We start from the raw sequence: 18,872 nt of genomic DNA on the forward strand, positions 1-18,872 counted from the left end.
ACAGATAGAATCAAGTTCTCAGCAGGGGCATTCAACTGCCTCAACCATGAGGACATCCTTTCTCTTCCTGCCATTCCCTACCCCACTCCCTACACACCTTCCTTTGCAACAAATGAAGCAGGGGTCCTACAGTGAAGTCTCCTTCATTGTATAACCCTGGTTTATGCCCAAATCAGGTCTATACCATGTACTGAATGAGGCAGGGGACTGTGGGGAAAAAAAACAGTATGTCATTATGTAATTAAAGAGTCCACATAAGTGGGCCAAATAAAGGCAACCTTAATTCTAGCATTCCCTAACTTCTGAGTGCTTGATTTTATAAACCTTAATAATGATCTTTTAATGTAGTATTTTTCCAATGTAATTTAAGTTTAAAAAAAATTCTGTAAAAACAAAGTTCATCTAGGAACATCTTATTGACATCCATAAGGGTCATCAGTAGGTTTGTGACTTCTAGATTCAGAGAACAGACTTCCACCTCTTAAACTAACAGAATAACTGGTAGCAGTAGTAGGCTGTTATCCTCTATGCAGACCAGCCAGTACAGATGTGCTTTTAGAACTTACAACTATTTAGAAGCATGAACTTTAAACTGGAATTATCCACACCACAGTTGGAAAGATTATGGAGGGAGCAGAAAAACAGGGAGCCAACAGGAAAGCCACAGGCTAAATAACATTTCTGAAAATTATATTTAAAAGTTTTAAAAACTGAAGGAATCGTAAATTGGAAGGAATACCACTGCATATTTGTGCAAGTTTTAAATTGCTCTGCTTTAAAAACGTTGTCTTTAGATAAAAATTCATTTCACTGCTTGAAAATAATGTCTAGTCAGTTATGCAATTCTCTAAATAAAGTTTGCTCCAAGCCATATGTAAGATGCTGCTTAAAGCACTCATCTGAAGTGGCCATACAGGTGTTCTTTAATTTCTGGGGGCTGGTCTACACTATAGCTGAAAGGTTTCAGAATAGCAGCCACGTTAGTCTGTATTCGCAAAAAGAAAAGGAGTACTTGTGGCACCTTAGAGACTAACCAATTTATTTGAGCATAAGCTTTCGTGAGCTACTGAAGTGAGCAGTAGCTCACAAAAGCTTATGCTCAAATAAATTGGTTAGGCTCTAAGGTGCCACAAGTACTCCTTTTCTTTTTACTATAGCTGTAAGTCAACCAATGTTACGGTAATGTAACTGAAGTTTACGTAACTTAGGTCAATGCGGTGTATCGACGGGAGACACTCTCTCGCCAACTCACTTTACTCTTCATGGGGAGCTGGAGTACAGGAGTCGATGGGAGAATGCTCTGCCATTGCTTTAGATGGTCTTCACCAGACCCACTAAATCGACACCGCTGAATCAGTCGCAACAGTGCAGATCTAGCCATAAGTATAGACAAGCCCTAAGTATCAGAAGAGGAAATGGAAGATGTTTTCCTTTATTTTCTTCCTTTCCCTATTACATTTCCTAAAGCAGAGACAGATTGAAGGAAACATGCTCAGTGAGCAAATGAACTGGGAAATTAGTTCAACTGGGAATTCTAAAGAGGGAAGAGTCAGACCTACCCCCTCGTCACCAATAGACAGGGTGACCAGATAGCAAGTGTGAAAAATCAGTACGGGGGTAGGGGGTAATAGGAGCCCATATAAAAAAAAAGCCCCAAATATCAGGACTGTCCCTATAAAATTGGGACAACTGGTCACCTTACCAATAGAGACTGACTGGGGAGCTCTGCCCACAGCAGGGGACCTCTTGACAGACAGCTTGGGCTTAGTTCTGAGTCAGGAGCCATCATAGCCACTCTATCACTGCCTGGACCTGTTCCCTCATCACCAAGAGAGCCTATAATTGGAAAGCTCTGCCCATAGCAGAGGACCATTGCAAACAGAGGGACTCAGAGCCAGGCTGAGATCATACTGTCTGTGGGTGTTTCTATTTTGTAATCTTGTCCATCTGCCACTCACCATACCACTTTTCTGCATCATAGCATCTATCCTCCTCCTCCCTCGCCACACTGGCTCCATCTCCCCTCTCTGGTTACCCACCCTCCTTTACAGTTCCCACCACCTCTGGCTACTCTTATTCCCCTCTCCATCCCAAACTCCTTCCTGACTTCCACCACTACAAATTCAGGTCCTACATCTGCATCCTCCTCCTCACCTCTGGTGACATTTGCCCCAACCCTGGCCATCACTCCATCTCCCACACTCATTCCTGGCACTATGTGTGACCCCCTCATTCCACCATTCCTAACCTCACACTTAGGTCCCTTGATCCCCATTCACTGGTCCCCTTTTCTTGCTCTCTCAGGAATGCCCACTCCACCTCTAAAATAATCACAGCTATCCACCACCTCTTTATATCTTGTTCCTTTCAGCTCCTGGCTCTCACAGGGGCCTGGATCCCTTTGACTGGTACTGCCTCTGCAGCTGCCCTCTCCTCTTTACACACTCCCTGATGTGGATCAGACTGGGGAGGGGGGAGAGGGAGTACTGGGTTTCTCCTCTCCCATTTCTGCACTTCCAACACTCTCCTCCTCCCCCTTTCCCACTCGTTTTCCTCTTCTGAACATCACTTCTCTGGCTCCTCTTCTCTCCTTCCTCTATGCTGCCATCATCTATCACCCACCAAACTCCTTCTCATCAGCTGGGAATGGGCGACAGAGAATGGATCACTTGATGATTACCTGTTCTGTTCATTCCCTCTGGGGCACCTGGCATTGGCCATTGTCGGAAGACAGGAAACTGGGCTAGATGGATCTTTGGTCTGACCCAGTATGGCCATTCTTATGTTCAGCCTTTCTCCCTAATTTCAACTCCTGGCTCTCTCTCCTCCTCACAATCTCCCACATTCATCCTCAGTGACTTCAACTTCCATTTTAATGGCCCACCTGACCCCTTAGCTGTACATTTCCTCACCCTCCCAAGCCCATGGCTGTTCCCTCTACCTTTTCATTCCACCTGCAGCCATGGATCAACTCTTCCAGTCCCCAAGAAGGCCATTCACTTGGCTTGGTTTTTACCAACCATGGTGCACTCTCTCTCTCTCTGAGCTCTCTGTTGCTGAGTTCCCCCTCTCCAAACTGATCACCTGCTCTCTTTCAGCAGTGTTCCTCCCACACCAACCCTTACTCTCAGGTCCTGTCAGTCAGCCTTTCCATGACTTCCAGTCCTTCAGCACGGATGGCTCATTGTCTGCTCTCAGTCCCCTCCTCTCTGCTTTCTCTCCCCACCTCTTCCATGGCTGTTGATTCTTTCCATGCTTCACTCTTCTCTACCCTTAACTATTTTGCCCCTCTCTCCCATCACAACCCCATTCGGCTGTTTCCCCTCACAATACAAACATGCTGTAGAATTTTTCCTTCTTAAAAAAAAAAAAGAACAGAAACTTTAACCACATTTGCTTTTCTAACCACCACCTCATGTCCCTTTCACCTCTAAGCTCACTGAGTGCACTGTTTTCAATCCTTGTCTGGAGTTCCTCTCCTCCATGCTAGACCCTCTCCAATCTGGCATTCACCCCTTCCACTCCATTGAAACTGCTCTAGTCACAGTTTCTAATGACCTTTTCCTAGCTGAAGTTCAGAACCAGTACTCCATCCCCATTCTCCTTGACCTGTCAGTTGCTTTTGACACATTTGGCTTCTGTAACTCTGGTTCTTGTTCTATCTCTCTAATTACTCCTTCAGTCCTCCGGAGGATCGTCATCATCCACTGTCAAACTTTCTGTGGGGGTTCCACACACTTCTGTCCTTGGTCCCCATCTCTTCTCCCTCTACATCTTATCTCTGGGTAATCTCATCTGCAAACATAAATTCAACTACCATCTATGCTGAAAACTCAAAGATCTACTTCTCTACTTCAGACTTGTCTCCTTCTGTCTAAACTAAAATCTCAGCCTCTCTCTCTTTGACATCTCCTCATGGATGTCTAGCCATCAGTTCAAACTCAACTTGGCTAAAACAGAGCTCCCAATATTCCCACCCCTATCCTAAGTCCTCCTCGCTACCTACTTTCACGATCACTGTGGACAACACCACTTCCTGCATGTTACTCGGACCCATAACCTGGGTGTCACCTTTGACTTGGACCTCTCACTCTAGGTCATCACATATACACTATGTCAAAGTCTTCTTGATTCTTTCTGCATAACATCTTTCAGAGACTGCCTTTCTTATCCATCCACACAGCTAAAACTCTCAATCAGGCTCGCATCATTTCATTTCTTGATCACTACAAACACACACCTTTTTCTCAGACCCTGACAAATCTAACTTTGCGTTGTTCACATCCATTCAGATTGCTACTGCAAAGATGATTCTCCTCACCCATTGCTTCGATAATGCCAACCCTCTATATAAATCTCCTCAATGACATCCTCTCTCCACCACATCAGACATAAGCTACTTATTTTTACTTCCTGGTCCCTACACAGCCTATCACCACCCTACTTATTTTCATAAAATCATAGAAATGTACTGTTGGAAGGGACCTAAAGACATCATCAAGTCCATCTTCCTGCGCTGTGGGAGGACCAAGTAAACCTAGACCATCCCTGACAGGTGTTTGTCCAACCTGTTTTTAAAAGCCTCCAATAATGGCGATTCCATAACCTCCCCTGGAAGCCTGTTGCAGGGTTTAATTACCCTTATAGTTAGAAAGTTTTTCCTAACATTTAACTTAAATCTCCCTTGCTGCAGATTAAGCCAACTACTTCTTGTCCTACCTTCAGTGGCTATGGAGAACAATTGATTGATTGATTTATAACAGCCCTTAACACATTTAAAAACTGTTATCAGGTCGCCCTTCAGTCTTCTTTTCTCAAGACTAAACATGTCCAGTTTTTTTAACCTTTCCTCATAGGTCACATTTCCTAAACCTTTTATCATTTTTGTTGCTCTCCCCATTTGTCCACATCTTTCCTAAACTACTGTGCCTAGAACTGGACACAGTACTCCAGCTGAGGCCTCGCCAGCATTGAGCAGAGTGAGACAGTTAACCTCCCATGTTTTCATATGACACTCCTGTTAATACACCCCAGAATGATAGCCTTTTTTGCAGATGAATCACATTGTTGATTTATATTCAATATGTGATCCACTGTAACCCCCAGCAGTACTACCACTTAGCCAGTTATTCCCAGATGTTGTAGTTATGCATTTGATTTTTAATTCCTAAGTGAAGTATTTTACACTTGTCTTTTACTGAATTTTATCTTGAATTCAGACCAATTTTCAAATTTGTCAGGGTCTTTTTGAATTCTAATCTGTCCTCCAAAGTGCTTGTAATCCTTCCTAACTTAGTGTTATCTGAGTATTTTATAAGCATACCCTCCACTCCATTATCCAAGTCATTAATTAAAATATTGACTAGTACCAGACCAAGGACTGATCCTGCAGGACTCCATTAGATATGCCCTCCCATTTTGACAGCAAACCATTGACAACTACTCTGAGTATGTCATCTCTCATTTACTATCAAAATGTCTATGATACCAGCCTTCACTTCCCACTCGTTAAATTTTCAAAGAAGCAACTTCGTGCTTTCTCCCATGTTACCCATCCTCCTTCAAAACCCTCCTTTTCCATGATGCCTACAAAAAAAGCTTGGCAACAGTTAGACCATTAGTGTGCGGATACCACTGCCTATCATGCTGACCAATATGGTCTCAGTATTTCTTGGTATTCCTCTGTCTGTCTGTCTCCAACTGTCTCGTCTTATCTCTTAGACTGTAAGCTCTTTGGGATGGAATCCATCTTTTTGTTCTGTGTTTCTACAGTGCAAAGCACGATGTGGTCCTGGTCCATGACTGGGGCTCTTAAGCACTATGATAATACAAATAATAATAATATAAAAGCAACAATTTCTAACTTTACAGGTCGGCATCATTTCTTCCTTTTCTTTTTCTTTTTCTCCTTCTATTTCCTTATTTCTTTCTCCTCTTCTCTTCAATATTTCTGTTTTTAACTTTCTAATTCTCATTTATTTTCTTACCCTTTCCTATATGCCTACTTATCTCTTTGTCTTTACCTCCCATCTCTTTCTTGCACACAACCCTTCATGCTTCCCCCATCATGTTCCTCACAGTACATGCTTATCCTTCCCTTTAAGGCATACACAAAAAAACACCTACCCTGTTTCTTGAACTGCATGAGGCTGTGACAGGAGCACTCTGGGGAACAGTGAGCCCATGAAGCTAGCTGCTGGAGGAGGGAAGAACTAGGAAAGGCTGCCGCAGAATGGGGGAGGAGAAGCTGGATTGAGGTAGGTCAGGAGGATGGAGCTATGGAAATGGCTGGGAACTGAGCTGATCCATAGGGGGCTAAGCCTTCTCAACATCATATCCTTTTGTTTACATAGTCAAGGAGGCATTTGTCAAGCTTGATGGCCCTTAAACTTACCACTTCCTAAACTGTAAACATAGCGTGCTATGTAAACATACCACGCCAAATTCATCTTTGGTTCATACACAGAAAAGTCAACAGAGTTAAATCAGGGATGAAATTGGCCCATTTCATCTCTACCATTAATAGAAAGAATAGTAATTAGTTTAAATTATATCGATAGCACAGTGAACAACTAACATTTTCAAAATTATCATCAGGGACAAATCAAACATTAACTACAAAATTAATGTGGACTTACCCTGCTTGTGGGCTTGTCATGCTCACTGAATTTTTATGAGCTGGAGATAAGGTCTGAATTTTGCTTCCAGAAGGCCCACCTGTAGATAACACTTTACTCGTAGGTGTACCTTACGATATAAAGAAGCTAATATTAGATTTTGCTCCTAGATGCAAAAATAGTATTCTTGTATGATATCATGTACTGCCCACTTTGGAATCATTACACTACTACTTAAAAATAATTTCTGAATATATAATGGCATTAGCAAAAGTACTAATCATTACCTAGAAAATTCACAGAAGCACACTGAGACAATAAGGTCTATTGTATTCTAAAATATGGGGCATTGGTTGGTGTGTTCTGCATTTTAAAGAAAATTCTATAATGCATAGGGCCTGCATAACTGTAATAATGAATTTCACAGATATAAATAATAGGTGCCTATTTGCGACTAGAATAGGGCCCAATGTTTATAGACTTTGCTTTACTATACATATTTTTTAATTCTTTAGTAGTATATGCAGTGTACAAATTTATTAGAGAATTTACCAACTAAAAGAAAAATCTGACTTCAAATCTGATCAGTTCGCAGAGGTCCCAGTTAAACAAAGTACTTAACCACATGTGTAATTTAGCATGAAAGCAGTCCCAGTGACCTCACTAGAACTATGATTAAAGATACACATGTGCTAAAGCGTCTTGATGAACTGAGACTGAAATCCCTATTTTAGGACATTTACTAAATCTTTACTTTAACTGATTTTTTGTTGCGTAAATAACTTTACAAATGATCATCATAATATGTGCTCATCACAAATGTAGCCAAAGGCCTGAGATTACAAAAAACTAGTAAAAGCAACTGGAAGAAGTATGCAAGTAAAAGCCAGTCGCCATTTAATTCACCATTCGCCATTTAATTCATGTGCTACTGTTTGAGTTCTATGAGTTCCCCATAAGAAGCTTTTATGTCCTGTCTTTTTCTGTGTGCACCACTCATAGAACTCTACAGCTACTAAAATTATACAATCTTGATTTCATAGTTTGAAATTAGTTATTTAGAAAGTAGTTGCATAATTCAAAATACCAGTTCATACCTACAACAGTTTTGCTAACATTAGTTGGCTGTGGTAAGCGTGATGAGGATGGTGTTGATCCTGCAGAAGGTGCCTTTTTAACTGTAGCTGGCTTGTACTGTAACAATGGACATAAAACTCAACTACAACATAATTAATTATTTAGCTGTTTAATCAAGTAATTAAATGTAACATGAAAGATTGTTAGCCTGTCTTCCCACCCCAGTTCCTGAAATTATCATCAGTCAGCACTGCTTCTGGAACAGTGGATGAAGAAATTGTTTCTACTGGATTGAAAGACATTTCCTATCCATTTAATGTAAAATACTGTAAAAAAGATAAAAACCAATTCTAACTGGTAGAAACTTTTAACTTGTATCCCATTGTATCTCTCCCCACCCCCCAGTATCTCCCACTGCTCATCTCTTTTAATAACCCCTAATATTATCATGCCACAACTAAAATTTTCCTCTCTTAGGAGAGTGCTCAGGAAAGTAGCCTCTTTTCTTTGTTCCAAACTCCATTCACACAGCTGGATGGTGGACCAGTTTCTGCACAGACTTGGAGCCTAGTCACCTTCAGGACATAATGCAAGATTAACTAATTTTATTTAGCTTTTTATTAACTGTTTTAGTTTGTGTTTGTTTTGTATTTCACCCTCTGAACTTAAAGCACCTAGCCCCTATGGTGAAGGTACTATAGAAAGAACAAGACATAATACATACACTCCGATCTCCCATTTGCTTCCTGTACTGTAAACCTCACATCATTCTTGACCATTAGCATTTTCCTTCTCCTCCTATATCTCTCATGTCCAGAAATCTGCCTATCATCATCTAGACAACCATGTATATGTAAGTTACTTTTCTAACTGTGCGTCTGTGGGCACTGAATGTAATCTTATTGTAGGTCTTCCATCTCCTCCCAATAACTAAGTGCAACTTCCATCTCAGTAGTCTGCTCAAGTAGCTATTCAGACAATGGATATACAAAATACTGCTATCCAACTTCTCATATGTCCCATGAAGCAGAACCATAACTGTCATAGTCTAGTACCTTCATTTGCTCCCCAGTTGTTTCAGAATCCAGTTAAAATTGCATTTCTTGTTTTTATGATGTTCTATGAACTTGTTTCAACCTAGTTTACAAACCTTGCCTCTCTGTACTCATCATCCTAATGCTTCCACGAACCTTCAGTAATTTGTTTATGCAGAAGTCTGGAGAGCTATTTCTCTGCCATTTCCCATAATCTCCACCTATATTTATGATACAGCTTTCTTTTCTCTGACTCCTATCATCTGGGAAAGTCTTCCTGCATCTCCACACCTGATTAACTCTCATCCAAAAACCCAAACTTTTCCCTTGTCTATGCCTCTGGATTTCTCACTCCCACAGCTATGTTATTCTGGACCTGTATTATTTAACTCTATAAAGCATTTTGTGATACACCTAAAATGATTAACTGACTTGGCTTAACAATCACAAAGTCATAAAATAAATCACCAGTCAAAGAAAGTATTATAATTCACCTGTGTTCGAGCAGGCAGCTTCCCTTTTGCATCAGCAGACAATTTTCCTTTATTACTAATACGTGCTGCCTGTTCCTTGCAGAAATTGATGTGCCTGTCAGCTGCATTTTCATTAAATCTTCTCTGGCAATATGGGCATTGAATGTAATCTTAAAACAAAACAAAAAGCACCTTAATTTGAAAAGGGGGACATGAACAATGACTGTTTTTTCAGGCAGTTGTGCACACACCTTATAGTAATTTCTTCTAGATTATATTTCTCTAGTTTGCTTACCAGAATGTCTACAGCAGTGTTTCCCAAACTTGGGACACCGCTTGTTCAGGGAAAGCCCCTGGCGGGCTGGGCCGGTTTGTTTACCTGCTGCATTAGCAGGTTTGGCCTATTGCAGCTCCCACTGGCCACGGTTCGCAGCTGCAGGCCAATGGGCGCTGAGGGAAATGGTGGCTGGTACGTCCCTCGGCCCGTGCCGCTTCCCGCAGCCCCCACTGGCCTGCGGTGGCAAACCGCGGCCAGTGGGAGCTGCGATCGGCCAAACCTGCAGACACAGCAGGTAAACAAACCGGCCTGGCCCGCCAGGGTCTTTCCCTGAACAAGCAGCGTCCCAAGTTTGGGAAACACCGTCCTACAGGATTGTGTCAAAAGCCTAATTAAAATTCAAGATATATCATTTCTACAGCTGCCTTGCAGCCACTACGTCCCTTTGCATTTGAAGGCCCTTAGTTATGGTTGGGGTTTGAAGTACATTTTCAAAAACTTTACTACTTAAGTCCCAAAAGATAACAATTGCAATTTCAAGTTTTCACTGATAGTTTTCAAGCAAGTGAATAATCCACCTTGCATATTGAAGGCAATACGAAAGAATGAGGTCACATACGGATAAGGGGAAACTGAATCAAGGGGAAAATGTAGCTCACGTTAGAGGCATTCTTAAACAGGCTAATTTGTGGGGGCGTTGTAATTCAGGATGAACTTAATCACCATTGTGACAGTCTCTCTTACTTTACAAAAACAACTTTTGTTAGCTTTGCAAAAGCTAGGAAGAGCTACGCTAAAATTTATAACAATGAAAGACAATCCTGGCTTCTATGTTCAAATATGTTTCCTTAGAGATGGTAAATTTCAAGGAGCAAATATACTTGGGTCTTTAGAGGTAAAGCTGCAAAACATTCAGCATGTCTGAAACTACCCTTTAAGATATGGATGCCAGACTCAACAGGCTACAGTAATCAATGTTCACATAGCTTCAATGTTTTGACCTTACACAGAGGAATGGTGATAAAAAGAGATTAGTCCAGTATAGCAACATACAACTTAACAGGCTGGTAGGCTTCTTCACATAAGTGCTGAGTGAGGAAGGAAAGGAGAGTGTCCTGCATTGGTGGTTACCTTTAAAATTACACAAATAGCATCAAATCAACAATAAATGATGGCAGTGCCCAAGCTGTGTACCATAAGATTCACTATACTGGATTAAACTAGTTCTTCATTTAGCCCAGTGTCCTGTCTCCAATATCGGCCATTACAGATGGTGCCAGAAATTCTGAATGAGTAATTATAGAAGAAACTGCTCACGTGGAAGAATTTTTCCCAATCTCCTCAGAGGGAGCATGATCTGAAACCCAACAGAAGTCTTTCCATTTACTTCAATGGGCTTTAAATCAGAACCTTAGAGGTTAGCTTAAGTCCTTAAGCATCAGGGTTTGTATCCCTTCCAAACTGTAATTGGTTGGTTTGTTTTTTGAAGTTTTTAACGAACAAGCCACCTGGCTAGGAGAAATACAGTTCTCATTGTCCTGTAGCATTGCAGTGGTTGAATGTGGGTTTTCGACATGTGACTTAATCAAAACAAGTAGACATAAACATATGCAGCAAAGCACACCCCAGATTTGTTGCAGATACAAATAAATAGCTCCAATAAAGATGCTTTTTCAGCCCCATCAGGCTATTGTTCACTGGCTTGCTGGAAGGACCACAACAAAACACTAGTACAGGACTATACCAGTGATATTCTGCATGACCTCAATTTCAAACAAGATGTACATTATCCATAATGATAATTAAAATTTTCTTGACTTTAAATTTGGTACAGTAGTCCAGAAGAGTATAACATATCAGTTCAAATCTTGGGATATACACATATATTATCAGATAAATTTTATGTGAAGTCTTCACTTGACTATAGGCAGCTATCATAGAAAAAAAAAAAGGTATAACAGCATGAGATCTATTATGATCCTCAGCATGATTCTTATATTTTGTAGGGGGGCCTGCTTCTTAAAGGAAGATTTTCTTTTCCAAAGAAAGGAAACAAAAACCTGACTAATCTCATAAAAGTTATCTATTTCCTTCAGCTCCTTAGCCAACTGCCGGATTGTTCAATAACACTTTGACATGACATACATGTGTTAAAAGTGAAAAGAAAAGTCAGAGAAAATGGGATAACAAAAATAATAGGACGTAAACAATTCTTAGTCAGTCAGAATAAGTAACCACAACTCATCAGCTGCTTAGCTGTTATCAGATGACCGTTCTCTGGACGCATTCATTAACATTTTATTCCAATACATTCCTTATCAATTCAACACATACAACATATCAAAATTATTTACAAACACCTTCAGCACTTCACCATTTCACATACCTGGATCATATGAAGGTGGAGGAGGGGGAGGAAGTTTTCCACCCTCTTTGAGAGTTTGATCTAGTCCTTTGGCTGCTCGTATAGTTGCTATAAACTCCTCATGCTTTCGTCTCCAGTTGGACTGTTTTTTGGGGGGTTCTGGCTAAGAAGCCAACAGAAAAAAAACAACATTATGGGTTTTGGGTTCTTTCATTTTATAATAAATACATTTCTGATTTTATTATGCAATATTTAATACCATTATATTTAAAATCCCAACTGACCCTAAAGCTAAGGAAGACAAATAGCTCTCAGGGTTTGCAAAGAAGAGTATGGCTGACACCTTAGACAAAAAAGAGAGAGACTTGGATATTCAGTCTCAGCACTAGGATGGCAAAAGATTTTGTTTCAGAAATATAAAGAGCAAATAATTTTATCAGCAACATGATTGCTATTTCCTGAAAACTTGATCTCTGATACTCTTTTTTTCCTCTCTGATCCCTAGTCCAGAACCAATGCTTAGTGTGACATAGTGGTATATGTCTGCAGCAACCTACGAACTCCATTTTATACTGTAACTTCTATTACAAGGGTGGCCAAACTGTGGCTCGCGAGCCACATGTGGCTCTTTTACCATTAAAGTGTGGCTTGCAAGCCCTCTCCGCTCCCCCATTCTCCACCTACCAGCTGGGGTAGGGCGGGAACTCAGGATCTCTGCCTTGCACGAGTGTGGTAGGGCAGGAGCTTCTGTCCAGAGGGGAGGAGGGTTTCACGGCTTCAGGCCTGCAGGCTGCACATTGTGAAACCCCAAGCCCTAGCTCCAGGCAGGTGTGCTCCAGCTTTCGAACTTCTGAAGATTGTTGTATGCGGCTCAGAGGGCCAGTAAGTTTGGCCACCCCTGTTCTATTATGTGTTATGTGCTAAACACATGTATAACTTTCCCCAAGGCAAGTCTATTATGATGTACCCTGCCCAGGAAAGGTGCTTGTCATCTTGTTCAAGGACTGCCACGGAGAAGCCATCACAGAGCAATCTAGGGCCAGCAACTTTGATTGTATCTCAACTGCTGGTCCAACTCCATGAAACAATGGATTTTCTGCACAGGAGCATCAGCATGGCTAGTAGATTTGCAGCTGCTCAGCAGAGAACATGGCAAAAGTAGAGAGACTGTATTTAAGAGGGGACATCCACTAAGAAGTCAGGAGGGATGTGGCCTAACCTCAAACATTGACAGGACTTGTAGAAGGGGGGGGATCAGAGCAGGGATGCACCTCAGGACTTTTTATTTTGCAAAGATTTGTAATTTTCTAGTGCTTTTTAAGAGAAAAGTGACCTGGCTAAGCCAGTGTTCCTTGCATTCCTGTAATCTTATCCCTGAAAGGTTTATGCCCACACTTAGGTGGAGCTCTGAGGCACTGGTTCCAGAGTCTGGGGCAGCTGCATTACAGAGTCCCCGAATCTTAAGGTAGGGTTCAGACAAGGGGTCTGAACTTCAGAGTGTGTCTTACAGACCCAGACCTAAAACAGTGACCAGAATCTGCCCAGACCCAGTTAGCTTAGAGACATGTGGGACCCAGTTGCTGGGTCCAATCATAGCCATCCAGAGGGAAACTGGGACAGGCTGCTGCACTTTGAATAGTATACTAATCTTGAAAACATTTGTACTGGTCCATTAGATTTCAGAATTATGTCATTCTGATTACAACCTTTTTCTTCCTACATTTCAATTCCAATATGATTTTAGAAGCCAATGTCTAATTAAATGCCACAGGTTACTACTTTATATCTAATTTAAATTTTTTGAAAGATAGTGGACCTTAAAATTATTACTGGTCTCTTGATCTAACTGCATGTTTTAGCTATGTTTACCAGATACCCATTACCAGCAGGGGCATTCCTCGCACATAAGTAATGAATTAACCACATAATACACGCCCATGTATGGTATTTTGTCAAAAATGATAATATTCAGAGGTTATCTACCTACCCGTGGCTTTAGAGGCTTTACTGTGGAAATATCAGTTCCTTCTGCTCTCTGTCTGCTGGAATCAAATGTCTTCCTTCTCTTACTAGCAGTTTTTTGGCAAATGGGTGTATGCTTTTTCTGTAAGAAGAAGAAGAGGAAAGAAATCTATTGCATGCAATATTTATATTTGGATACAGAACAACATGAAATTCTTCCTTATCAGTTATTTCAATCACCAAACAAAAAATAACTAGGGCTGTCAAGTGATTAAAAAAAATACATCGTGATAAATCGTGTGATTAAAAAAATTAATTGCGCTGTTAAACAATAATACAATACCATTTAAATATTTTTGATGCTTTCTACATTTCCAACATATTTATTTCAATTACAACACAGAATACGAAGTGTAAAGTGCTCACTTATTTTGTATTACAAATATTTGCACTGTAAAAAACAAAAGAAATAGTATTTTTCAATTCACCTAATACAAGTACTGTAGTGCAATCTCTTTATCATAAAAGTAGAACTTACAAATGCAGAATGTAAAAAACAAAAAAACAAAAAAACCTGCATTCAAAAATAAAACAATGTAAAACTTTAGAGCCTACAAGTCCACTCAGTCCTACAGCCAATTGCTCAGAGAAACAAGTTTGTAGGAGATAATGCTGCCCACTTCTTGTTTACAATGGCACCCGAAAGTGAAAACAGGCTTTCGGATGTTACTGTTGTAGCCAGCGTCGCAAGACATTTGCGTGCTAAAGATTCATATGTCCCTTCATGCTTCAACCACCATTCTGCTCAATAATGATTCAAAGCAGAGCGGACCAATGCATGCTCATTTTCGTCATCTGAGTCAGATACTATTAACAGAAGTTTGGTTTTCATTTTTGTTGGTTTGGGTTCTGTAGTTTCTGCAGCAGAGTGTTGCCCTTTTAAGGCTTCTGAAAGCATGCTCCACACCTCGTCCTTCTCAGATTTTGGACAGCACTTCAGATTCTTAAACCTTGGGTCCAGTGCTGTAGCTATCTTTAGAAATCTCACATTTGATACCTTCTTTGCCTTTTGTCAAATTAGCTGTGAAAGTGTTCTTAAAATGACCATGTGCTGGGTCATCATCCAAAACTGCTATAACATTTTCAGAAGTGAGTATTAATTATCAGTGCCTTTAAAGAGGCCTGATTTTCACACAGTACTGGGCACTGCAACTCTGAAAATCAGGTTCCTTTAAGGTGTTTCAAGTTGGGCACCCTAAAAAAAAAACAGGAACTCAGTATCACTAGTAACTTTTGAAAATTTAAACTGAGATGCTTTTCGGCACTGACCATGTCAGAGGTTTCAACACAGGGTTCTCAGATTGATATACCCATTCCAAAAGCAAATAGAAACAATGATCACTTTACTCACCAGTGCTGCTGGAAAGAATGTCCTTCCACAAATCTTGCATGGTAACAGATCTCCAGCTGGCAGTATAATATCATTTTCTAACAAAAATTAAAATAAAACATGTATATTTATTATAAGCAAACTGAATTTTCCAAGCTTTTGCCAACTTTAGTTATGTAAAAATCTTATCTTCCACCAAGTATTTCCTGACCTCGCTGACCTTAAATACTAAGCAACATTTTCATTATACAAAAACATCTCCATCTGAAATGTCGAGAACACTAATTACAAGACAAATATTTTGAATTGATTTTTCTTTCTGGCAATCCAATAGCTGAAACTCAAGAAAGAAAGCTACAAACATATCAAGAGATTTTAAGTCAGAACACTAATTCGCTTCACTGTTCTTTAATAAAGAGGAGATTTGGTGTCTGGATTTAGAGTATCACTTTATCCATTGTATCAGTAGGGGAAACTATGAAAGCCAATGGGAAATTGGCCAAAAACTTCAATGGGAGCACAAGCAGAATCCAACAATCATGTTTCAAGTAATTTAGAAAGTTCTGAATAAGAGAATAAAATAGTGTAAAGTCAATACCACTATTTTAAAAGTGATTTCTGGTAAGAACATTACATACAGATGGCAGTTGAAAAAGGCAAAATTTATTCATACTATTCTACCAGTTTGGGGCACATGATGTTTTAGGGACAGTTGCTCATTATATCAAGACTATTTTGTAGATAAAATATATCCATCTGATGACCAACACAGTGGACATAAGTGTTAATGGGGTAGGATCTGAGGCTAAAATACAAAAAGAACAAGTTAAAAATTACTTAGACAAGTTAGATATCTTCAGGTTGGCAGAACCTGATGAAATACACCCTAGAATACTTAAAGAACTGGCTGAAGACATCTCTGAGCCATTCGTGATTATGAACCTACTATACTGTGGGTGCGCAACTGGTTGGAAAACCATACTCTGAAAGTAGTTATTAATGGTTCGAAATCAAGCTAGAAGGGCATATCGAGTGCAGTCGCAGAGGGATCTGTCCTGGGTCCGGTTCTATTCAATATCTTCATAAATGATTTGGATAATGGCATGAAGAGTACCCTTATAAAGTTTGCAGATGATACCAAGCTGGGAGGGGTTGCAAGCGCATTGGAGAACAAAATTAGAATTCAAAATGATATGCACAAACTGGAGAAATGATCTTAAATAAATAGGGTGAAATTCAATATGGACAAATGCAAAGTACTACATTTAGGAAGGAATACTCAATTACACAAATACAAAATGGGAAATGACTGCCTAAGGAGGAGTACTGCAGAAAAAGATCTGGGGGTTATAGTGAATCACAAACTAAATATGAGTCAACAATATAATACTGTTGCAAAAAAAAAAAAAAAAAGCAAATGTCATTTTGGGATGTGTTATCAGGAGTGTTGTAAGGAAGACACAAAGTAATTCTTTTATTCTACTCAGCACTGACAAGGCCTTAGTGGATACTGGGCACCATTTTGGGAAAGATGTGGACAAATTGGGGACAGTCTAGAGGAAAGCAACAAAAATGATTAAAGTCTAGCAAGCATGACCTAGGAGGAAAGATTGAAAAAACTGGATTTGTTTAGTCTGGAGACGAGAAGACTAAAAGGGGACATGGAGAAGGGGGAGCAAGATAACAGCCTTCAAATATTTAAAAGGTTGTCATAAAGAATAGGGTGATAAATTGTTCTCCTTAATAACTGAGGATAGGAAAAGAAGTAATGGGCTTAAATTGCAGCAAGGGAGATTTAGGTTAGACATAGGGAAAAACTTCCTAATTGTAAGTGCTGTTAAGCACTGGAACAAATTACTTAGGAAGGTTGTGGAATTTACATCATTGGAGGTTTTTAAGAACAGGTTAGACAAACACCTGTCAAGGAAGGTCTAGATAACACTTAGCTCTGCCTCAGTGCAAGGGGCTGGACTAGATGACCTACTGAGGCCCCTTTCAGTGCTACATGTCTACGATTCTATATTTCACATTTTTAGCTCATTAATTTTTGCCACTTTTTGGAAAGAAACAATATTTCTGAGCACCTTGCACGAGCAGGTCCTTTATCACAGCATAATGTGACCCACATTTCCTATTGTAAAACTAATGTTGACAGCAATCTTGAGATATATTTAATGACATAAGTCATAAACTTTTTTTTCCATCATTTAAAAAACATATAATTGCATTTCAGCCAAATCACTCAAATGCCACACGGTAGCATGGTATTCCCACCAGATAACACTTAAACGGCAACAATGGTAACTAAGATGCTTGATTTTGATTAAAAAAATACTGTTGCAAATCAGATGAACATTGTCTTCACATCTATCAGTCAAACTATTTTAGTCAATTTTCTAAGGGCCTGATCCTGCAAACTTAAGGGTCTGATCCTTAAACATGCATAACTTACTTATATGCAGTCTAGATGGTTTGATTAGCCTTTGTCATTTTTCACATTGAGCTAGGCAGCTAAGCCATTTTATATACATTATTCTCCATTCCCCAGAATCTCACAGTCAATAATATGGAAAATACAAGCCTCATTTCCCTTTGATCTTTTTTTAATTTAGTGAATTAATCTAATTGACAGCACAAAACATTGAAGTCTTCTCTTTAGCCACAGTTCAGATATCCTCATATCATAGAATCTCAGGGTTGTAAGGGACCTCAGGAGACCATTTAATCTAACCCCCTGCTCAAAGCAGGACCAATCCCCAATTTTTGCCCCAAATCCCTAAATGGCCCCATCAAGGATTGAACTCACAACCCTGGGTTTCACAGGCCAATGCTCAAACCACTGAACTATCCCACCCCTGCCAAGGTGCTTAAACCCTGACCAAGGGAATTGTGAGAAAGTAGTTGGCTCCACATTCCAATGTACTCCTTAATCTCTTTCTGAAATTGCCAACAAGAGTCCAAATGTGAGGGTGGTTTTCCCCCGGGGAAAAGGAATGAAACCGGCATTTTTTCCTACATAAGTCAGCAGGAGCAAGTAAGAATCAGTAAATCTGAAGTCATCCTGTGTTTTCCCTTGAAAAACCCCTGAGCCACTCATTCTCTCCCACACCCCATATTTCCCAATAGCAGAACAAATACTTTTCAGAAACCAACTATTCACCGTAAATTGGTGCTCAAATTCACCATCAAAAATAACAGACTAGGTTGGACACACTCAGTGAATCTAGAAGTATTGTTACAAGCCCATGGCAAAATGATAACATAGTTCTACATAATGAACATCAATTATCATTCATTGGAGCTGCAGAATCAGTAGTAGCGAATTTCCTTCCAGCATTCTTAAAATTTCACTGCTGCTGTTGGTAGACACCCAACTAATAAAAATACTTCCCAAGAGCAAGTTCTTCTGCCAAAAATCACCCAGAAAACAAAAATGCAGTTTTTTTAAACTAGCAGGGAAAGTTCCAGATATTCTAACTCAGTGGGCCCCAAAATGTTCAGGGTCGTGTCCCCATTCCTCCCCCCCCCGGAGGGGGGGGGTGTGGGAGCTGAGGCTGGGTCCGCAGCTGCAGGCGGCTCTGGGGTTAGGAGCGGGGCTGAGAACGGAGCCGTGTTCAGGGGCTGGGGCCAGAAGTGGAGCTGAGGCGGGCTGCAGTCAGGGGTCGAGGCTGGGAGCA

The 18,872-nt window shown here is 40.3% G+C and overlaps 1 protein-coding gene across 3 annotated transcripts in view; it reads right to left on the bottom strand.

The window, feature by feature from the left end:
- ZC2HC1A (zinc finger C2HC-type containing 1A) overlaps nt 1-18,872 on the bottom strand; it is a 60,959-nt gene that overhangs the window by 17,464 nt on the left and 24,623 nt on the right. For all 3 annotated transcript variants that reach the window (XM_073330758.2, XM_073330759.2, XM_073330756.2), the window contains exons 2-7: nt 15,217-15,293; nt 13,831-13,947; nt 11,865-12,006; nt 9,223-9,371; nt 7,715-7,811; nt 6,639-6,747 (exon numbers count right to left, since the gene is read on the bottom strand). In XM_073330758.2, the coding sequence (XP_073186859.1) occupies nt 6,639-6,747; nt 7,715-7,811; nt 9,223-9,371; nt 11,865-12,006; nt 13,831-13,947; nt 15,217-15,293 (691 nt within the window). The remainder of the gene's footprint in view (nt 1-6,638; nt 6,748-7,714; nt 7,812-9,222; nt 9,372-11,864; nt 12,007-13,830; nt 13,948-15,216; nt 15,294-18,872) is intronic.

The sequence above is a fragment of the Lepidochelys kempii genome, chromosome 2, assembly GCF_965140285.1.
Source record: "Lepidochelys kempii isolate rLepKem1 chromosome 2, rLepKem1.hap1, whole genome shotgun sequence".
NCBI classification, from domain to species: domain Eukaryota; kingdom Metazoa; phylum Chordata; order Testudines; family Cheloniidae; genus Lepidochelys; species Lepidochelys kempii.